This window comes from Mustela putorius, unplaced genomic scaffold (assembly GCF_011764305.1).
Source record: "Mustela putorius furo isolate JIRA1106 unplaced genomic scaffold, ASM1176430v1.1 tig00003909_pilon_pilon_pilon, whole genome shotgun sequence".
NCBI classification, from domain to species: Eukaryota; Metazoa; Chordata; class Mammalia; order Carnivora; family Mustelidae; genus Mustela; species Mustela putorius.
The window spans coordinates 35,350,896-35,373,244 of NW_025422057.1; the positions used below are offsets into that span (position 1 = coordinate 35,350,896).

Sequence of the window (22,349 nt, forward strand, 5' to 3'; positions counted from 1 at the left end):
AACATTTTCATGACCCACCCTCCTCATTCCTTACAACCCTAGAGGCAGCCACTTTCAAATCCAACTTGTTTCTTCTGGTAGCCTTGCCTTTTCTGCTGTCTAGATTCTTTTGACTTCCTTTTATAGAAAGTAAGGATTTGATTCTTGGATATCATCTTGCCAGCCCTCTTTCTTCCCAACATATACTACTCTCATCTTCCTGCTATACTTTTATTACCATTTTTTGGTTTAATAACCAGTGTTTACGTGGTTATAATTATATATTTACAGTGTACTCTGATTATAGACATCTCCTCATTCAACTTTTTTCTTTCTCTAGTGTTAGTCATTGCTTTCTTCATTTCCTATGTACCTATTTCCAAATTCTTTAAAAGAATTTGGTCTCACTGTTCTTCAACAGATCAGGAATTGATGAGTTTCATTTCTGTTCCTCTGAGCCATCCCTCACACCAAACTGACGCCTTCTATCACAGTTTAGGACTGATTTACTCCAAGGTCAGTCATTAAAACAACATCTTTGCATGTACCTTCAATTCCCTTGTTTGTCCCTCTCATACTTGCTCGAAATTATTTGGTACAACTACAACACTGGCTAAATCCAATTCTCCATTAACCTCTATACATGGCTAGAAAAAACACCACCGCACCTCTACAAATTTGTAACTACAACTCCAAGGTGCCTCTGAGTTGCTAGGAATTCTTTCCCAGTCAATTTATTCTCTCACATTCCTGGATAACACTATTTTTTCCTCTCCATCAGCCACCTGATCTTCCACCCTCAGTTTTTCCTGTATGATTTGATGATATCCTTATCCTTTGAATTCCTTCAAACCACTACATCCCATCTTTCAATCCTATCTCTTGGTAGATAAACACTTTCTCCTCATTGAAAAACTTGGACAGACTCTGACCACCGTACGTGCCTACAGCGCATGCACCCCATGTACTCTGCCCTCCAGCCTGCTGCTACACAGAGGATTGGTCAGTGCACCTATAGAAAACCACTCTTCTCTCTTATTCTGGGAGATTCCATTCCCTCTTATCTACCCAAGAACATTGTTTCACCAAATCTCCCTCCACTCCACTCTACCATTAACCTTCTGTTCTCCACTGGACTATTCCCTTCAAACATACCTAGTTTTTTGTTTTTGGCCTGTATTAAATTTAACAGAAACCTTCTTGACTGTATTCTCCTAACAGCTACTATCCCATTTCTTTGCTTCCATTTGTGGCAAAACTTTGTGTAAGATTTGCCTATAGTCACTGTTTCTGATGATTCCTTGTCCCTTTCCTCCTTGAAACCTATTAAGTTTTTGCTTCACGACTCTACTGGAAGTGCTCTTGTCGAGGCTGATGAACTTCCTGTTGTTAAATCCAACCATCAATTCTGTCTTCTCTTTACCAGACTCCAGGAACATCTGACACAGCTGATCACTCTCTCTTCTTGATACACATTCTTCACTTGGCTTCTAAACCTCACTCCTGATTTTCCTTCTACTTCACTGGCTGGACCTTTTCAGCTTCCTTTGCTTGTTCCTTCTCCCCACTCTGATATCTAAATGCGGGAATGCTCCAAGGCTCGACCCTTGGTCCTCTCCTCTTTCTCTGTACACCCTCAAGTGAACTCATCCCATGTCTCACCTGTCTAAATACCTTCTATATGCTGAATACCATCAAGTGTTTCTCTCCAGCCAGATCTCTCCCTGAACCACAGACGTGGATATCTTCCTGCCACCTTGCTCTCTTCTCTGAAATGTTTAACAGACTCATTATGTCCAGAGCCAAACTCCCAATTTACCCCTCCCCCAAAGCTGCTCGATCCTTACTCTTCCTTGTTTCAGTTAATGACAACTTCATTATTCCAGATGCCCAGTCAGGCATCTCAGGTCAGGGTCTGCACTTTCTCTCATACTCTACTATATCCAACCCACCAGCAAATCCTGCTGGATCCTCCTCCAAACTCTATCTAGGATACAACCATCTCCAGCGCCCTCTGCAGCTACCATCTCTTACCTGGATCACCACCATTAGCTTCTAACTGCTCTCCCTGCTTCTGCCTTTGCCTTGTGAGGTACTGTGTATTCTCAACAGGGTCATCAAGATGATCCTCTTACGCCAGGTCATGTCCATCCTCTAACCAAAACCTGGCAGTGGTTCTCCATTTCACTCAGCGTAAAAGATGACTTTCTTAACAGTGGCATACACGACTCCCATTCTCTCTCTGCCCTCTGCTCCCACTGTTCTCTCCCTCCCTCACTGGTCTCCATGCTGTTCTTCAGACAAGTGTCACATGCTCCTGACTTAGTTGCTTTGCACTGGCTGCTCCCTTTATGTGGAACAGGCATGTTTCATAGATTTATATATGGCTAACTCCTTCATGGCCATTAATTCTTTGCTCAAAATTTATTTCCCAATGAGGCCTATCCTCACCATTTCATTTAAAATTGCATTCAGCCCCACCCCTCACACTCCTGATCGCCTTCACCAGCACCTTCTCCTTTTTTCCCCTTTTGTACTTTCCAATGTGCCATATACATCATTCATTACACACTCTGTTGTTTATCTCTCCCCACAAAAATATTAATCCTACAAGTGCAAAAATCTTTATCTATTTTGCCCATTACAGCGCGTAGTATGATGCCTGAACATAGCAGGCATTTAGTAAATACGTGAATGAATGATTCCTCAGAGCATTTTCCATCTTCCTTCTACCATCTGTATCAGCGATGTCCAGTAGAAACAGAAGTCAAATACGTAATTTTAAATTTTCTAGTGGCACATTAACAAAAGTATTTTACAGGTTTTGTGTAAAATTCTAATGTTTTGTTTATGCATTAAAATATTAATGCATTTGTTTAGTAATTTTAATTTACGTAACAGTAAGGTTCTATTTAATGTAAAGGTCTTCCTATTGTTTCAGGGTTTCATTTAAATTAAATAAAATTTAAGATTCCATTCCTCGGGTGTACTAGCAACATCATAAGTGCTCAAGAGCCGCATGTGGCTAATGGCTAGGAGGAGACTGAACAGCACAGACTGTTCGCCCGCCCTCCCGCACAACTGCCATCCTCTGGCATCTCGCTCCCATGTTAGACTCCCTTCCTCCTCAGTTTAGGTTCCAGCACACCCTCCAATAGCTCCTGAGAAAGTATGTAGGAGGAAAATCTGTTGATAGCTGTGTAGCAGACACAATGTTACCTACTGAAGAAGTCTTGGTTCCCCTTATGTTTCACTAACAAAATCTGTTTATGTTCTGGCAGCAGTATGTCCAGGCCCTAGGCATAAATCAGAATTTTCCAAGGCCCTTCTAGACCCCCACAGCACCCTTTTACCTAAGTTTGCATGTGAGAGAAAGCCTGCTGGGGGACCTGTTGGTGAAGCTCTTCCACCTGCCACCTCCCAGCCGACTTGCTCTCCTGGGTCTGCTCAACCATTACTACATCAGTCTGCTTTCCAATTCCCATTCTTGCTCCTATCCCTTCTCATCTTTACCCCAAGGCTTCACTGGTTCCCATTGTATTCCAGGAGTTATCCCCATGCCAATACTGAGTTCTTGTTCTTATCATCTCTGTGAGTTTGTCGTCTTTTTTTTTTTTTTAAAGATTTTATTTATTTATTTGACAGAGAGAAATCACAAGTAGATGGAGAGGCAGGCAGAGACAGAGAGGGAAGCGGGCTCCCTGCTGAGCAGAGAGCCCGATGCGGGACTCGATCCCAGGACCCTGAGATCATGACCTGAGCCGAAGGCAGCAGCTTAACCCACTGAGCCACCCAGGCGCCCGTGAGTTTGTCTTTTAAAATTCATCCTTTGTAGAATAATTTTAGTGGAATAGGAGGAAAAAAACTCTATAAAGGATATCATTAGATAAATTGATGAAACTGGAATATGGACTATAGATTAAAATATTATACCAATGTAATCACACTGTAGTTATGTAAGATAGTATCTCTAGTTGTAGGAAATACACACTAAAGTCATCAGGGATAAGGAGCCAGGAGGCATGTAACTTACTCTCAAATGGTTCAGAAAAAACAGAGCAGGCAGGCATGTGCATAATAAAGCAAACGGGATAAAATGTTAACAGTAAACTAATCTGGGTAAAGAGAATATAAGCATTTCTTATATTTTGGGAACTTTTATGGGTTTTAAATTATTTCCAAAGAAAAAGTTAAAAAAATGTGATATACTTTAGCCAAGGGATTACATTTGATTAAATGGTGATTGGATCCCTCCAGATAGCTAACACTCAAAACCAAAAGTTAATTTTTCTTCCAACATAGCACTTTCAAATGGAGCAGGTAATTATTATTAACTGTTTGGTATAGTTTTTGATACAGCGTCAGAAAAAAATTTTAGAGGAAGAGTTTGCCCTGTTCTTCTCTGAGTGACTTAGATCAGGGTTTCTTGACCGCTGTACTGTTGACAGTTGGGTCTGGCTCTCTGGTGTGGGAGGAGGCTGTCCTGGGAATCACAGGATCCTCAGTGGGGACCAGCATCCCTAGCCTTTACCTACTAGATGCCAGCAGTGCCACCCAGACCTGACAATCAAAAATGTCTCCAGATGTTGCTATAAGTACATGTTGCTGTAAGTAGGGGGAGTGAAAGGGAGAAGCAAAATCATCAGTGGTGGAGAAGCACAGATCAGGACGACAGACTACAGTAGAACAGTGGTTCTCCAATGCTCGCTTATATCAGAAACACCTGGGAGGATTGCTATTAACTAAAATGGGCTCCACCCTCAAGTTGATGAATCAGCAAGTCCCAGGTGGGGTCAGGAATTGTCATTTCTAACAAGCTACTAGTGGTTTGGGGACCAACTTTGAAAACCACTGTGCTTGACATTTACCTATAGAAAAATTACTCCAGTGACACGCACTAAAATTAAAAAAAAAAAAAAAAAGTCTGAAATGTAAGACTTGCAAATCCAGGGGCGCCTGGTTGGCTCAGTCGGTTAACCACCTGCCTTCGGCTCAGGTCATGATCCCAGGGTCCTGAGATGGAGCCCCAGGTGAGGCTCCCTGCTCAGCGGGGAGACTACTTCTCCCTCTCCACTTGCCTTGCTGTGTTCCCTCTTTCACTGTCTCTCTCTCAAATAAATAAGTTAAATCTTTAAAAATAAAAGACTTGCAAATCCAGATTTATAGAATGAAGGCAACATCACATAGATTATGAGGGTTGCAGAGGGGCTAAATAGAGAATGTCTAGCTGTTTTTAGATGTGTACTTCCCTAAAATCACAGTTAATCTGTGGTGGAGCTATGGTAGGAAAAGCAGGAAGAAAGTAAATGGGTTTAGTGGTAAGAATATCTGGCATGTAGCTGTGAAATGACATGTGTGCTTGCTGAAGCCCTAGGAAAAGCTGTGTCACTTCTCTAAATTTCAGGTTCCTAATCTGGAAAAAAAGCGTTTAGATTAGGATCTTATAGACTACTTTCAGCTTTAAAACTACATAATTATACTTCTTAAGTGAATGGTAGTCATTTAAAAAAATTCTTTAAGTTTTACACTAATGTTTGTATACTTTTTTGATATAACTAAAAAATTAATAGTACTAAGGTCAGCCTCTCTCACTGTTATGTCTGCCAGCACTACCATGTTGCCCAATGAAAGCAGAGTTATGTGTGGAATATTAAAATCCTGAAAATAACTACAACTAAAGTAGCTCTGAGATAAAGTTATAATTTTAAATTTGGAAATATATTTCTTAAATATTTAATGTCTAATATGTACAGACTTATTTTTAAATTCCTCTTAATAAAATTCTTTAAAATGAAACCAAATGCTTTAAGATGAAAATTAAAAAATTTGTAAAACCTGTATTAACTGAGTCAAGGTGCTAACAAATATTATGATGCATAATACAATATAGTAAGAGTTCACATAACTTCGATGAACTATGGAGTACCTTTACTTACCTCAACATTTCTAATGGATTTGTCTCATGCACTTGGTTGCCACACCTCGGACAGTCATTGCTATCTTCAAAGTGTTGGACAATACAAGTCTTGCAGACTAAGAAGAAAGAAGACGTTAGATTAAAATGCATCATTTGGGGTGCCTGGGTGGCTCAGTGGGTTAGGCTGCTGCCTTCGGCTCAGGTCATGATCTCAGGGTCCTGGGATCGAGTCCCGCATCGGGCTCTCTGCTCGGCAGGGAGCCTGCTTCCCTCTCTCTCTCTCTCTACCTGCCTCTCCATCTACTTGTGATTTCTCTTTGTCAAATAAATAAATAAAAATCTTAAAAAAATAAAAAATAAAAAAAATAAAATGCATCATTTGAACTTAATGTAATTAGAAACAGTCTGTAAGAATTGCATATTACAGGCAGAATGCTATTCTTTAACCAAACTTTATAAGACTTAACATTCTAACATTGTAAAAAACAAACAAAACCAACTGAAACAAAGCTTACAGTTAACTATATAAAAAGTATATACTACGCTGCTGCTTGCTTTCTTAAATATATTCACAACCCAAGTAATTTATTCATATTACCATGGAAAAGCTGGTATATTTACATAAAACAATAGTTCTCATTTAAAGAAGGACAAAGAGAGGTATAACCTGTAAGTCTGCAAGGACTTCTTTTGAATGCAACATAAACAGTTCTTAATAAAATTTGAGAGTTTCAACGTGTTTGGATTACTTTCTTTTGGCAGGGTGCTCCCAGGACAAGTGGGGAGTTACAATGAAACTTCTAGCCTTTGCAGAGCATGCTGAGTCTGTGCTTGCAAGCACTGTAATTCCACGGAGCATGAAGTATGGGTAGTGGCATCAACTTGGTACAAAGGCATGAGAGGAAAAGTAGAACAACAACTAAGAAACTGACAGGGATAAGTAAGATTTTAAATAAAGATTCTAAACAAAGACAATAGAAATATGATTTCTGGATTTTTGGCTACTAGCCCATATAGTCTATGCTTCCCTTAATAGTACAAATCTTTCTGACTATCTTTCTCACCTTTTCCTTATATTTTTATTACCTACTATGTCAACTGTCTTGCCCAAAAACCTTAAACATATTTACAGCACCTGAACTATAAAATTTTTTTTTATCTAATTCCCTATCCCAATACCCCTCTCCTCTAATTTATTATGCTGTATAATCTGAAATTTTTACCCACTATGGATCAGCTACCCCAACTCTTTTTTTTTTTTTTAATTTATGTATTTGATAGAGAGGGTGTGCATGAGCAAGAGGAGCAGCAGAGGCAGAGGGAGAAGCAGGCTTCCTGTTGAGCAAGAAGCCTGATGCAGGACTTGGTCCCAGGACCCTGGGATCATGACCTGAGCTGAAGGCAGACGCTTAACCAATTGAGCCACCCAGGGGCCCCCCAACTCCCTTTTTCAACTCCACTACAAACTACTTCTTTCCCTCTCCTCATGCCCCATGTTACCTAAAAGAAGTAAAAGTTTATCTAAACAATTGATCAAAAGTAAACACTAAGATTCTTCTGAGATTAGGTCTGAAAATTCAAGCATCTCACATACACTGGTCCGAGCAACCAATGGTCAAGGAAGAATTCTATTAGCTACCTAATTTTAAAGAAGGTATACAGAAGGTATCTTGGTATTTCCTTTCACTTGCTCATCCGTTCACTGAAGGCCGTATACTGTACCAGGAGTTGGGGATGTAGAGGCAAACAAAACAAAGCCCATACCTTTATGGAGCTTATATTCTATTTGGAAAGGCAAACAAAGAATTTTAGTTAGTAACACGTGATATTCACACACACACACACACACACACACACACAAAAGGTAGACAGAGTGTTGAGCCCTGGCAGCTATTTTAAGCTGGCCAGGGGAAGACTTTCTGAGATGACATACGAGATTTGTTTTGTTGGATAAGTAGACCTGAATCCCATTTTCTCCACCTCTTTTTACCATTACATACAGCTTTAAGGATAATACCCCTTCATTAAAATTCTTCTCAAATTTGGATTTAAGACAATATCAGAATAAAAGGGCTTAGATATGAGTACTTCCCTGTCTTCCACAATTCTTGGCCACAAAAATGTTCTAAATGTCTTTTAAAAAAGGTCAGTGTTTAGGAAGGGAGAACTTTCTTGGTAAGCTATACTAAAGTGGAGAACAGAGAAGCTGAATTCTTTCAAAAGATTGCTGGTATTTGCTCTTTTCCCAGGACACTAGATAAGTCTCTGAAATTTGGGAAAGAAGGCAAAAAAGGACAGATAAGAAGAATGAAGAGTATTACAAAGCCTGATCCCATCCTGAATCTCTGATCTGACCCTTAAGCTCTGATCCTTGTGGTTCAAAATGTTTATCACACTCAAAGGGTTTAGGAATTCTTGGCTGTCTACCAGCCTTGGCCCAAATAGAGGCACGTGACATGCCCAGAGCAAGTCCTCCTCCAGGTCAGCCAAAAGATTAAGGGTAGGAGCCAGTCTTCCCGGGGCCTAACATACTAATCTAGGTTGCTGCAGGAAGAAATGTAAGGTTCATCCATCCAGACATGCATCAGTTTCAAGAACAAGGCTGTGTTCACTGCTTAAGGCGAAGACAGCACCAGTGCCCAAGGATGCTGATGGGGAATATTCATCGGGATCTAGATGTGGACTGTCCAATATGGCAGCCCCTAGCCACATGTGGCTGAGCACTTGAAATATTGCTAGTTCAAGTTGAGATGTGCTTTCAGTATAAAATGTACATCAGCATTCAAAGACTCAGCATGAAAAGATAATCTCATCAATGTTATATTAATAAATGTTAAAATGTTACTTAACATGTAACATGTTTAAAAGATATTTCAGATATACTGAATTAAATAAAATATGTTAAAATTAATTTCATTTGTTTCTTGTTTTTACAATGTGGCTACCAAAAAATTTAAAACTACATTAGTGGCTCATATTTTATTTCTACTGAATGACTGCTATTTTAGAGGGATGCAGAAAGCCCCATCAGGAGGTGAGTTTAGTTTTCACACCAACACTTGAGATACAGTAATTTTTTCTACTTTTGAATATGAAGAAGAGGTTTCCACAGGCTAGGTTACCTGCCTACTCTGATGAATGGTAACACAGAGACTTGAATCTAAGTTTTCTGATATGAAATCACAAATTTTATGTCAAATTTTAAAGCTTTTTTAAATTCCCAAAGGAAAAGAATTTTACATAAAAATACCAGCTATATCAGATAGCATTCTAAATGCTTCATTTATTTAATTCAACACTATTTAATAACTTAATCCTTATTACAGCCCTATTAGGTAATATTAGGCCTCTTACAGTTGAAGAAACTGAGCAGAACTTAAGTAATTTGCCAAAAATCACTGAGTAAGTGAGAAAAGCCAGGGTTTGAATCAAGAGCCCATTTTCTTAACTAACACAGCCTGTGTGACACATTTTTTTCTAATTTTATTTCTATAGGCCTATATATACATAGAAAAAGAATGCCTTACCCCTTAATTTGGGAACCTTAAAAATGTCTGTTTGTAGAATAAGATCTCCTTTTATGCTAAGTATTTTGCACAGAATAGCCCCTTTAAGCAGCTTATTTATTCCTTAAAAAAAATAACTGTAGAAAATACATTACATGCTTTTAAAAGCTGTTAAGTAAAGCACAACCTCATAAGAATTAGAACCTGAGAAAATTCAGGCCAGAATTTCAGTGAAACTGAAAAAAGTAAAAGGAGGATTTGCTTTCCCTTAGAGGCTTAAAAAACCCATCATTACAAAACTGACCTTTGATTCTTAGTTTATAATTTTGTTCATATTAGCTGGAAAATAAATTTTTAAAATATCTTCAAGATTTAATACCAAGCTTTCTAACTGCTCAGCTGCTGTGCTGGGTAATTCCCTTGGTCCAAGAAAGATGTTGAGAAAGTCCCCCCTGTGGTTAAGACTGTGTATGGAGACCAACTAGAGTTTTTCACTCTCACCAGCTACTCTACAAACAGATGCTGTAGCCACAGAAAACACCTGAGTCGGCAAGAGATCTGGGCTTGCCAATGATCTCTCTAGGTGGGAAAAACACTTGAATAGAAACAAGTGCTAACATTTACTGAGCACTAACAAGGGTCAGGCTCTCCGCTCAAGGCTTTGAATGGATTCTAGGATGGACTTTGCCCACCCCCTTTGACAAATGAGAAATGCAGTATTGGAGTGCCTGAGCAGGCTGCCCACAACTGGCCAGCTGTGTACCACAGACCATATCCACCCTCAGGCTGTGCAGCTCCAGGCCTAAAATCTACACCTTGATGCAACACATCTTAATGTCCATAACACTTGGTCCCTTCATTAAGATTTCATTTTTTTTTTAAGATTTTATTTATTTGACAGAGATCACAAGTAGGCAGAGAGGCAGGCAGAGAGGGGGTAAGCAGTCTCCCTGCGGAGCAGAAAGCCTGATGCGGGGCTTGATCACAGGACCTGAGACCATGACCTGAGCTGAAGGCAAAGGCTTAACCCACTGAGCCACCCAGGCGCCCCAAGATTTCATATTTTTAACTGATGCTTATATTGAGCCCATCACAAACAGCATTCAACTTCTGCCTAAAGCCTACTAAGACCAAATCTTTCCTTTGACCATTTCTCATATTTGAACTAGGTTGTTGTACAAATTAATACAAAAAGAGTCCTTGTATCATCTACAGCAGCGGTTCTTTTTCTGGGGTATATATATAGAGTATTAGTTATAAAAAATAAGAATGAAATCTTGCCCTTTACAGTAACATGGATGGCCCTACAGGATAAGTGAAATAAGCTGGAGAAAAACAAATACCATATGATTTCATTTATATGTGGACTCTAAAAAGAAAAAAAAAAAAAAGGAACAAACAAGACAGAAATAGATTCATAGATAGAGAACAAACTGATAGTTGCCAAAGGGGAAGAGGGTGGGGGTGGGGAATGAATGAAATAGGTGAAGGTGATTAAGGGGTACAATCTTCCAGTTATAAAATACATAAGACATGGGACGTAATGTATAGCATAAGGAATACAGTCAATATTACTGTAACAACTTTATATGGTGACAGATGGTAACGAGGCTTATTGTGGTGACCATTTTGTAATATATATGAACACTAAATCACTATGTTGTATACCCAAAACTAAAACAATATTGTAGGTCAATTATTCTTCAATAAAAAAAATTTTTTTTAAAAAGCAGTGATTCTCAAATCACTGCAATCACCAGTGAGATTAAAAAAAAAAAAAATGGATTTGTGAACCACACCCAAGACCAGTTAAATCTGAATCTCTGGGAGATTAGCACCAGGATTCTAACTTTGCAAAGCTCTCTCACTGAGGCAGCCAAAGAAGAATGCGGAAACCTGACCAAGAATTCAGTCAGAAGTCACTTTATTATTCATCATTAGGAAATCACTGTCAAGGGACAAGATGTAATAAAAAAAAATGGGATTAATGTACTCTTTCCTCATAATGCAGATTTACATGAGAAGCGAGGTAGTACAACAAAGTTGTTCTAGATAAAAATAATCTTGCAGCAGACTACCTGGATCTGAATCCCAGTTCTCTCATTAGGCAAATTACCTTGTGTTTTTCTATGTACAAGGGAGATAGCAAAGGCTCCTATCTCATAGCGTTCTTGTGAAGATTAAATGAGATAATATATGTAAAGTGTGCAAACGAGTGTTGGAGAACTTGTAAATATTCAGTTCATGTGAGCTATCACTATATATTAGATCACTGGATGAGCATAAAATAAGGAGGAGGAGATTCCGAGGAACTGAATATACTGAATGGCATCAGACTATGATTAGTTTCATGTGTCCATCTTAAATAACAGATGAGCTTCCTAACGGAACTTGAAATGTCTATCATGTATTGGTATTAATCCTCTGCAGCCATGTGTACCCTAGAGATAGTCTTGCGATTCAAGTATGATATTTATGACACACTGCTTCACCAGAATGGAAACTGCTGGTCTCTACATATGTGATATTACTTTTTTTCTGGGGTGGAGGGCCCAAGATTGACCAGTATTTCTCCATTATACATTCCTTCCTTGACTTCTATGTTTAATATAATTTCAGCACAGTCCCACTGGTCTAGGCCTTACCATGTTCTGTCTTTTCCTGATCACTTTGCACATATCTGCTCTGAAGACTGATCATCTACTGATTTCATAGTTTAACTATTCAAGGGCTATCTATCCTACTTCCTTATTTTTGAATTCTTTTCTTCTTCTTTTTTTTTTTTTAGAGAGGGGGAGAGAGAGAAAGAAGGACAGAGAAAAAGAGGGAGGGAAGAGAGATAGAGAGAGAGAGAGTTGGGGTAGGGGAGAGGGAGAGAGAGAATTTTAAGCAGGCTCCTCAAGGTGGAGTCCAGAGGGTGGGGTGTGATGTCATGACCCTGAGATCATGACCTGAACCAAAATCAAGAGTCAGATACTTAACTGACTGAGCCACCCAGACACCCTTATTTTCAGATTCTTGGTGGAGGGGGTTCTTCAAAATAGGTACGACCATTTGTTGTTGCTATCTTGGATGTATGGTCCACCCACGTCTCTTCTGTATCAGAGAGCTAGCTTCCTGGCTTTGATGACACAAAGTAATCTACACAAATTTCTCTTCATGAGCACTAATTCTGCTATCACTGATAGTAAAATAATAATATTCTTTTCTTTCGTGTCCTTGGTGTAGTCATTCATTAGTCATGCCCCGTTTTGCCTTGTTTATTGAAAATGATCAAATGCTGACTTCCTTTGTTAAAATCATCTGAATGTGTTAGTTTTATCTGTTAACATAGAAGCATACTTTTCCTTCGTTCCTTGAGCACATCACTATCTTTATATACCCTTCTTGATAGCACTCACTTGATACAGTTTGCCTTCGAAATATTTATCTATCATCTGCTAACAGTCTGTAAGTAAATCGTGGTCATCTGCAAAGAGAAGAAGCATCAGTTTCCTGCTTTTGATACATATCCTTAATGTGTGAAACTGACATTTTTATAAAAGTTTTCCAGAATAGCTGTAATTTGCTTCCATGAGACAGTATCTTCTGATTTTACTTACATAAGGAACTAACGAACATTTTTCTCTTATGTTATACATGGCACATTTCTTTTAAAAGCTTATATGGGTTGCAATTTCATGGAGAACGTTAAGAACAGCATTCCTTTCTATTGAGTAGAATGCTTTATTATTGTCTCTACAGGACAGAGGAACAGGCAGCAGCATTTTTTGAACAGGGTCAGGATACAATCTTGGGATTTAAGCATAGTAGCGGGATCTGAGACCAAATAGACCAGGAGACCAAAAGGTTCAGAAAGGCTGGAAAGCTTATCCCACTTCCACAGACAGGTTTAAGGAGTCAAGTACGACTCCAAGGTCAAGATACAGTCTGGTGGTAGCTCCGTCAGTCCAGGGCTGCCCTCCTCCCCCTTCCTTATTAATAGAAATTTCATGATCAATCAAAATAATCACTTCCTTACACATCTTCTTGAATAGTTCTGCTGTTTTCTACTTCACCTCTTTGCCTCTCTCTTAGTTCAGCAGACCTGGCTCATTTAAAATATTACACCCTGGCCAAATCCAACTCTCTACATACTCTGCTTCTACAGGATTACAGCAGAACACTGGGAGAAACACAAGCAGCATGTTGATTGGTCTCTCACCTTAATTCTTGACCATGGACACTACTGGGTGCTGCATCTGCCAGGCAGTCACACTCAACTCCCAAGTCCATTTGGCTCTTTGCTAATACTGCATACCTTCTCCTCTCCTCAAATCCCCAACATTTCCTCCCCATCCTCACTTTCCACTGATCACCTCACTTCCTTTTTACTGAAAGTGAAAGGAAAAAAAAAATTGAAACAAAGAGAATTCATACCACCACATCTATTTACTTACTAGCATCTATGCTCTCTGCTCTTGCCTATCTCTAAAACATTCCTGTGCCTATCAGTCTCGGCCTTTGCACTTAGACCCCTCCCAGTGACCCAAGAACATTGCTCCAGTGCTTCTCCCCTTTCACTTACATTAGTCTTTTGCTGAGATTCCGAACAATATTCAAACATACGTTTCCATCTTAAAAACCAAAAACTAAAAAAACTTCTGTTGACCCTACTTCCCTTGTGAGCTATCACTCCATTTCAGAGTGAAATACACTCATTCACTCATTCCCCAGCACCGCTCTTTCCAATTTTCTCACCTTCTTTACCTTAAGGTTAAATACTTGTATAATCATAGTACAATTATCAAAACCAGGAAATTAAGAAATTTCTATCCTCTCATACCTATTCAGACTTTCGCTCCTGACCACTCCATTGATTATCTGTGACCCCCATATAGTTAAACCTAGAGGTCTAGTCTCAGTGCCCCCCTACTCAACAGCCGATCTAGTTGACTCCTCCTCAACAGGATAAGCGGTTTTCTTCCTAACTCATGCCTCTTCCTCTCCTTCTTAAAGCCCCAGGGTCAGTCTTTCAACTTCTCAATCTACACTCATTCCCTTGGTGCTTCCATTGTTGACAAACCATATGCTCATAAACTCCAGACGCATGTGTCCCACCTCCCAACTCAGTATTTCTGGATGTCTCATAGTTGACATTCAATTGCCAAAAAATAGCCACCTGATCTACCACCCTCAGTTTTTCCTGTATGATTTGATGATATCTTTATCCTTCAAATTCCTGAGGCCAAAAATCTTGGAAGATATCCTTGATTCCTTTTTTTTTTTTTAAATTTATTTGACAGAGAGAGATCACAAGTAGGCAGAGAGGCAGACAGAGAGAGAGGAGGAAGCAGGCTCCCTGCTGAGCAGAGAGCCCAATGTGGGACTCGATCCCAGAACCCTAAGATCATAACCTGAGCTGAAGGCAGAGGCTTGCTTAACCCACTGAATCACCCAGGCCCCTGATTCCTTTTTCTTAATGAGTTCATTGGCAAATACAACTCTACCTACAAAATAGAACCAGAATCTGACCACTTTGCCCACCACCACCACCACGTTGCATAAGCCATCACTACCTCCTGCTTGGCTTATTGTAATTATTCCTAACAGGTCCATTTTCAATGGTCATCTGAATGATCCTTTTAAATTTAAGTCAGATCATGTCATTCCTCCACTCAAAACCCTGCTGAATTGGGTCTTCATTTCTCTCAGAGTAAAAGCCAAAATCCTTAAGATGGCCACCAAGAACTGTGCACTGGGCCTGGGGCCCACATCACCCCATTAACTTTCCCAATTCTGCTTCGTTCCCTGCCGTCCAGCCATAGTGGACTCCCGGCCACTTTGCAGCCTGACAGGCACGTGCCTCCTTAGAGCCTTTGCTCTTGCTGTTTCTCTACCTGAAATATGCTCCCCTCAGACCTGTGATAAGCTAACTCCTTCGCCTCCTTCAGTCTGTTCAAATGTCATTAAATGAAGTCTACCCTGAACATAGGCTTATTTTAAATTGTAACATCTCACTGACAGCCCAATTCCCTTTACCTAGCTTGACTCTCCTTTTTTTTTTTTTTAACAGCATTTAGCACCTTCCACAATACACTATGATTTCACTATTGCCTTCTGTGCTGCCTCATGTGTCCTAGGTGCCTAGTATAGTACCTGGAGGAGAAGATGCTCAGTAAATATTTATGGAATAAACAAGGACATGGGGTTAGGAATCATAGAGGGAGGCAGGATTCTAGGGCCTATAGTGTCTTATTATAGTCAAGTCAGAGATCAGCCTACATTTTCAATTTAGGTAAGGGAAAAGATTTTCTCTGAGTTTACTAGCAATCTTTCTGACAATTTAAAAAAGTTAATTCAACACAAATTTGAAAGTTTTAGTTTTCCAAAATACAATAATTTTCTGCTGAATAAAGAAATTCAGTGGTTGAGCATTCTGAGAGAACAAAGATTTGTCCATCGATTTTTAAATTTTTGATATAATATAGTAGTCTGGTAAAAACCAGTGTTATAAAACATCAGCAGTTATAAAAAAGTCTTCAAAGTATCCAAAGAGAAATTATCTTTTGTCTTTTCTACATGTTTGAATTGTACTTATTCATATTGTTTACATTCAAACATGTGTCAGACTTTTTTTTTTTTTAACAAACTCTATTTATATAGGCATAGAGAGAGAATGCTGTCAGCGGTTTGTGGGGCAAAGGGAGAGGGAGAGAGAATCTTAAGTGGACACCACACTCAGCATGGAGCCCAATGTGCATAGCTTGATCTTATGACCCTGAGATAGTGACCTGAGCCAAAATCAAGAGTTGGATGCTTTAATCAACTGAGTCACCCAGAAGCGCCTGTGCCTAGACTCTTAAACATACTTGTGCACTAACCGTGACTTCTAACTCTTAATAATTACATATTTTAGGGTAGATATTTTTTCTCACTCTTATCAGTGGTATTGGTTCCAAATGATTATGACCTAAATATAATTTATTATCAGAAGCCAATATAAGACAATTTCATTTTTTAATTTGTTAGCCCCTAGTTTTGGCTTTGAGTGTCCACTATGATATTTTGCTCAACTGTTTCAACATTCTTTACTATCTAATGCAGTTTCAAAAGCTAAAAGAACCATAAATTTAATACAATTTTCTTTAGCATTATTGTTAATAACAGATGACACCTAGACTGTTTAAGACCTATAATTACTCTTACTTAAAAAGAATCATCAAAATGAATGCTATAATCACTTTCATGAATGAGTGACTAGTTTCTGCCAAAATATTGTTTGAAAGATCTAACAATGTACCAATGACCTCATTTCTAATACATTCCTGAAACATTATATTTGCTACCTATTGAGAATTTAAATGTAATTTCTAATTAGGCCTTTGGTTTTTATTCTAAAAACAAGTCTTGGCCCTAAAAATTGAATTATATATAAAGAATACATTATTGGAAAGTTCAATTTGTAACTTCATTATAATGGCTATTCATTCAGAATTAATAAATTCATATCATGATTGGGTACATTAGACAAGTATCCTGTCATGCAAACATAGCAGGAAGAGGCTTTTTATATACATACAAAGCCTATATATACATATATATGTATATATATACATATACTTAAATTCACTTGTTTACTTGACGAAATTTCAAAAGACAAAACCAAGCAGAAAGAAGAAAAAATAAAATTAGGAAAATGTCATAATTAATTATAAAGATATGCCAGAGTCAGATGTTCAGGATTCAGAATCCAGCTCCAGCATTTACTAGCTTTGTTACTTAAACTTTCTGTGTCCTGTCTCTATGAAAAATACTGGAATAAAATCTGAAATGCTCTTCCTTCAAGCCTTCTCACAACTTGCTATTTTCTTTTATTTTGGTCTCTGCTCAAATGGTAACTCCCAAGAAAGACCTTCCTCTGTTTTATTTTTTTCTCAGCATTTGATACACATAACATCCGAAATGACACTGTTTACCAGCTTATTGTCTGCCTCTCCTATTAGACCACAAGTGCCAGGAGGGCAAAGATTAGGCAGATCTTGTTTATTGCCCTGTTTCCACGGGCTAGAAGAATGACTGGGACAATGTAGGTGTTGAATGATTAAATAATCCCACCTAGCTAGAAGGTTCTTGGGAAGATTAAATATGATAATAAATGTAAAGCTCATGACCACAAATACAACAAATATTCAATAAATAATAGCTATTAGTTTACCTTTTATTAGCATTTATTTTCATTATGGTATGATTTAATTACTGTCTGATTATAAACTGCCTGACTGAAGTATGCTAGTATTATAAATGTCTGGTCATGAGCTGTGCTTTTCAAACTCGTACACCACAGAATCACCTGAAGAGCTTCTTATTACACGGATTTCTAGCCTTGCCCGCAGAGACTTTGATTCAGCAGGTATACGGCAAGGCTCAAGAATTTGCACTTTTTACAAGTTCCCAGATAATGTTTCTGCTGGTGGAAGCCACTAGCCTGGAGCCCGCACTTTGAATAGCAAGTGTATGTAGCCCAGGGTTTTAAACATTGAATATCTACACAATCAAGAGATCTCTATACCTTAAAATACTTATGTATTTATAACACGTTTTCCAAAACAATAAATGGTTGGTCATACTTAAATTTTATCATCTTCTGATTAATTGTTCCTTCATGTTTACTAATTATCACATAAAATCACCAAGTCCCTTAACTGTCACATCAACTACGCTTAATTATCAATTAACCTGTCTTCTATGCATAAATTAAAAACTAAGTACAACAATGTTTTTCCAAAGAATTTGTACCTAGTGAAGGGATTACCACCATAATCTCTGAAAGGGCACAAAGAAGAAAGCTTTCCTTTCCCATACCACAGATTTCTATGTGTATGACCCCCACCCCCTGAGGAAAGAATCATCAAACTCTTAAGAAGTCCTCTAACCACAAAAGAGTTAAGAACCAATACACTGTATTCTTCACATTTTTGCTCCTGGAACAAAGCTCCTTTGTTTCTAAGTTAAGTTAAGTGAAAAGTCTTTCATTTTAAGCCAACAATCTATACAACCACAAGCAAATATACTCTAAGTAACCTCAAAAACTTTCTGAGGATCCCGGTACAAGAGACAGAGCATCCCTTACTCTAGAACTGCCAATCTCTGGTCTCCAGTCCAGCATCTCTCCCAAAGACCTACATGGCTTCCACCTATACTGTAGGAGACAGTTTTTCAAAATTCGTAAATCCTAACTGACACTGCCTACATGCCTTTCAAGCTACTTATTACTGCATGTGAATCTTTAAAAGGAAAAACAGTAAAATAATCAACAAATTGGCCACCTATTTATTCATTTAATCATTATTAAGCACTCAAGTACCAAGTACCAAGGATACACCAAATCTGCCTGTGGTTCCAGGTAGGTGGCATATCTTGGAGGAGAAGAGTTTTAAAGGATGGGTAACGGCCAGCCGGGCATATGGGCTAAGTGCATTCCAAGAGAACACACAGCTGAGCCAAGTATGTACATGTGTGTGAAGTAGGTGGTAAGGGAGGAAGAGGTGGGCATAGCTAAGTAGCTTTAATTTCTCCTGAGAGCACTAGGATATCTCTAGGAAATTCTGGGGTGGTTGAAGAGTGAGTGATGAAGACAGGAGCTACTTCAAATGGTCAGGCATTGACACAGGTTAGAAGTGGGCTGTGGTGACTGGTGAGAAGTAATGAGGGTCTGAGAGAACAGTAACAGGAGGACTTAAGTGAAGGGACAGATTTGAGAGATATTAAAGAAGCCAGACAGGACTCAGTCCCCATTTTGTTAGGGAGGATAAACAGAGTCAAGTGTGGAGCTTATTTTCCTGGTGGATAACTCAGTGTCGGCATCCCATTCATTCATTTTTTGACAATGAGGAGTCCCAGGTGGACACCCAAGTGCATATCGAGTAGGATTCTGAAACTCAGAAGGAAGGTCTATGCCAGAAAAAAAGATCTGGGAGACATCAGCACATGCAGCTTAAGTCCCACAGTAGATGAGCTCACGCAGAAAAGAAAAAGATCCAAATACACATGTAGAAATTTCTTCTTGGCTTATGAGTTTTTCTTGATAGATTTTAAGTTCTGAATTTGTCTTTTTTACCACTCTGCCCCAGTGGCTAGCAAAGTGCCTGAGAACTAATTATTTTGAGTAATTCAATAATTATCTATTATTTGGGTAGACATGTTTATTTCCTTAAGGTATTTTTTTATTTGGGTTAAAGTTATCTCATAGATCTATAACCATAGTTAATGTGGATTTTAATTCATCTAGCATCAAGTGACCATTCAAAGCTATGACTTGTTTCTGTTTTAATTTCTATCTTGTTTTAAAATTTCATCTTTTTATCAAGTGTCCTTGGCCTGCTGAAGAGAAGTGTTGTTAACAGGTGAGATATGAGCATACTTATACTGGGGCTTTTATAAGAGTTCTTTGTTTTGTTTTGTTTTTTTGCAACTCTTTGCCAAGAACCTGGGACACAGTCTACCCTGCCATCTCTGCCTCTCCCAGCCTTCTAACTGGCCCTTCCTCTTTCTTCCCATGCAGCTGTGGAGCTAACATCTTCAAGGGCTACTGTAGTCAGTCATCCTGCTGGTCCTGTTGGCCCTTATTTCTACATCGATGGGGAAGCCAGGCAAGGTTAGCTCCAGAATTTCTCAATGGGAGAAAGACTCACAAAACCATAGTATTTGTACAAAGTTATTTTAGTAAGATACCCTTTTTATTTGCCTAAATCAAGATTAAAAATATTATGGTGTACTAGAATATCACTTAACATTTCTCACTTTCCTCCTCTCCCATTTGGCCATCTGACTTTTCTATTTCCTACTCTCTCAAATCGCAGTATCATTAAATAGGACCCACATTATACATAAGAAAACTGGGTAAAATCAAAGACCCAACAAATGACTGAGGAACACTGCTTTGCAGTATTCTTTATCATTACAAATAAGAGGATACTTTGCAAACAGGATAGTTTTTGCTTACAAGCCCCAACATAAATACAAACAAAAATAATACCCAGAAATCGAGGGACCAGAAAGTGCATTAAGATGAGTACTACAGGATTGTCAGGTCTCCACAGACACTGGGTTGAGTACCTTACTTCATCATTTACTCTGCTATTCTGTATTCCTGCTGATGATAAAGGTCACATTTATGATTCACCACTGTTTTTTAATTCCACTTCAGCTATGTACGTTTTCTCTCAGTAAAGGGGCTTGATGACAGCCAAGGAGTTTTTCAGGCTAGAATGACTTGTGCAATTAAACTTTCATTTACCCCTTTAGACTTTAAACTGCTATTGTAAACATAAACATTGCCCTTGCTTATAACCTGTTTATACTTCTGAAATCTTTTGTTTTCCTCCCAAAAAGTGACATTTAAATTGAGATTTCATTATGCCCCAGAGAAAATTTTCTTTCAGAAAAACAGATATAAAATCTGTGTAAGAAAGGCAGAAATTGGGAGAATCTGGGCTTTATTCTCATTTTCCAGAGTTGATGGTTTTTGCTAGAGAAATCCAAATGCGAAAATAATGCACAAATATTAGAAGGAACAAAACAAAACAGACTGGGACCATGTCTTGGTACCATGCTTGGTATAGCAGGAAACATGGAAGTGTAACAGAAAGTCCTTGTCCTAGAGTAACCACATCCACTGGGTCCTCCTCCAAAATACATCCACGATCCAATCACTCTTCCCAGGCTCCAGTCTCACACCTCTTTACTCTGGTTGAAGACTCTATAATCTTTCAGGGGACCTGCAGTGACTGCTGTTGTATAAACCTCCCTGCCTCAAAGCCTTATTTATACTGGCTTTTCCCTCTTGTCTAGAATGCTCTTCCCACATATCCACAGAGGTCAGTTCCTTCAGGTTTGCGTTCAAATGTCATCTTATCAAAGATGTCAGCCCTGACACTCTATGTAAAATAACCCCATCTGTCCTACCTACAGCCCTTCTTTGTTCCCTTTATAGCATTCATCACTATCTAACGTGGCACATGTTTATTATCGGTTTCATAATAAACACTAGAATGTTAAATTCCACTAGAATATTAAACTTCACAAGAGCATAGATTTTTTACTCTATTTTGTTCACAGTTGCATCCGTTCTGGAATGGATGGTGCCTGGCACACAGTACATATTCGATAAATATTTGCTTGATGATATTGAACTGGCAAATATTCAGGTTAAATAATGATACAGGGCAATAGTAAATTAGTATTTCAAGACCATTCATAGTTAATTGTTAATTGAATAGCATAGGCTGGTAATAACCAAAGGCCATATATATCCTCATCACTTGGAAAGGTTTTCCAAAGTACACACACATGGACCTCACCACCACTGATCCACCAAACCGTCTTCTACTGATAGGCTAGGTGACAAAGAAACTTGGTAAGAGTTCCACAGATATGATCATATTAGAACAGAGATTTTCAAAGTTGATCATGCTTCAGAATCACCTAGAGGGCTTACTGAACATAGATTGCTGGGCCTACTCCCAGAGTTTCTGATTCAGTATTCTGGAGTGGGGCCTGATAATGTGCATTTCTAACAAGATCTCAGGTGATGCAGAAGTTGCAGGGTTTTTGGTCAAAGGGTACAGAATGTCAGTTAAACAGATGAGTAAGTCCTAGAGATCCACTGCACAGAATAGCCTATAGTTAACATTACTGTGTTGTATGCTTAAAATTTGCTAAAAGGGTAAATTTTAAGTGTTCATATCACAAAAATAATAATAATAAGAGCTGGGAGAAAACTTTTGGGGGTAATGGACAGGTTTATGGCACAGATGTGGTGATGTTTTCATGGGTCTATACTTATCCCTAAACTCATCAAGTTGTATACATTAAATATGTACCTTTTTTTTTTTTGTATGTCAACCATACCTCAGTAAAGGGACATAAAAAAGCCAATGAACTGAAGTACGCATACCCAAACAAAA

The 22,349-nt window shown here is 38.6% G+C and overlaps 1 protein-coding gene across 3 annotated transcripts in view; it reads right to left on the reverse strand.

Moving 5' to 3' along the window:
• Positions 1 to 22,349, reverse strand: part of PCGF5 (polycomb group ring finger 5) — a 123,671-nt gene that overhangs the window by 50,327 nt on the left and 50,995 nt on the right. For all 3 annotated transcript variants that reach the window (XM_045068904.1, XM_045068905.1, XM_045068903.1), the window contains exon 3: positions 5,916 to 6,012. In XM_045068904.1, the coding sequence (XP_044924839.1) occupies positions 5,916 to 6,012 (97 nt within the window). The remainder of the gene's footprint in view (positions 1 to 5,915; positions 6,013 to 22,349) is intronic.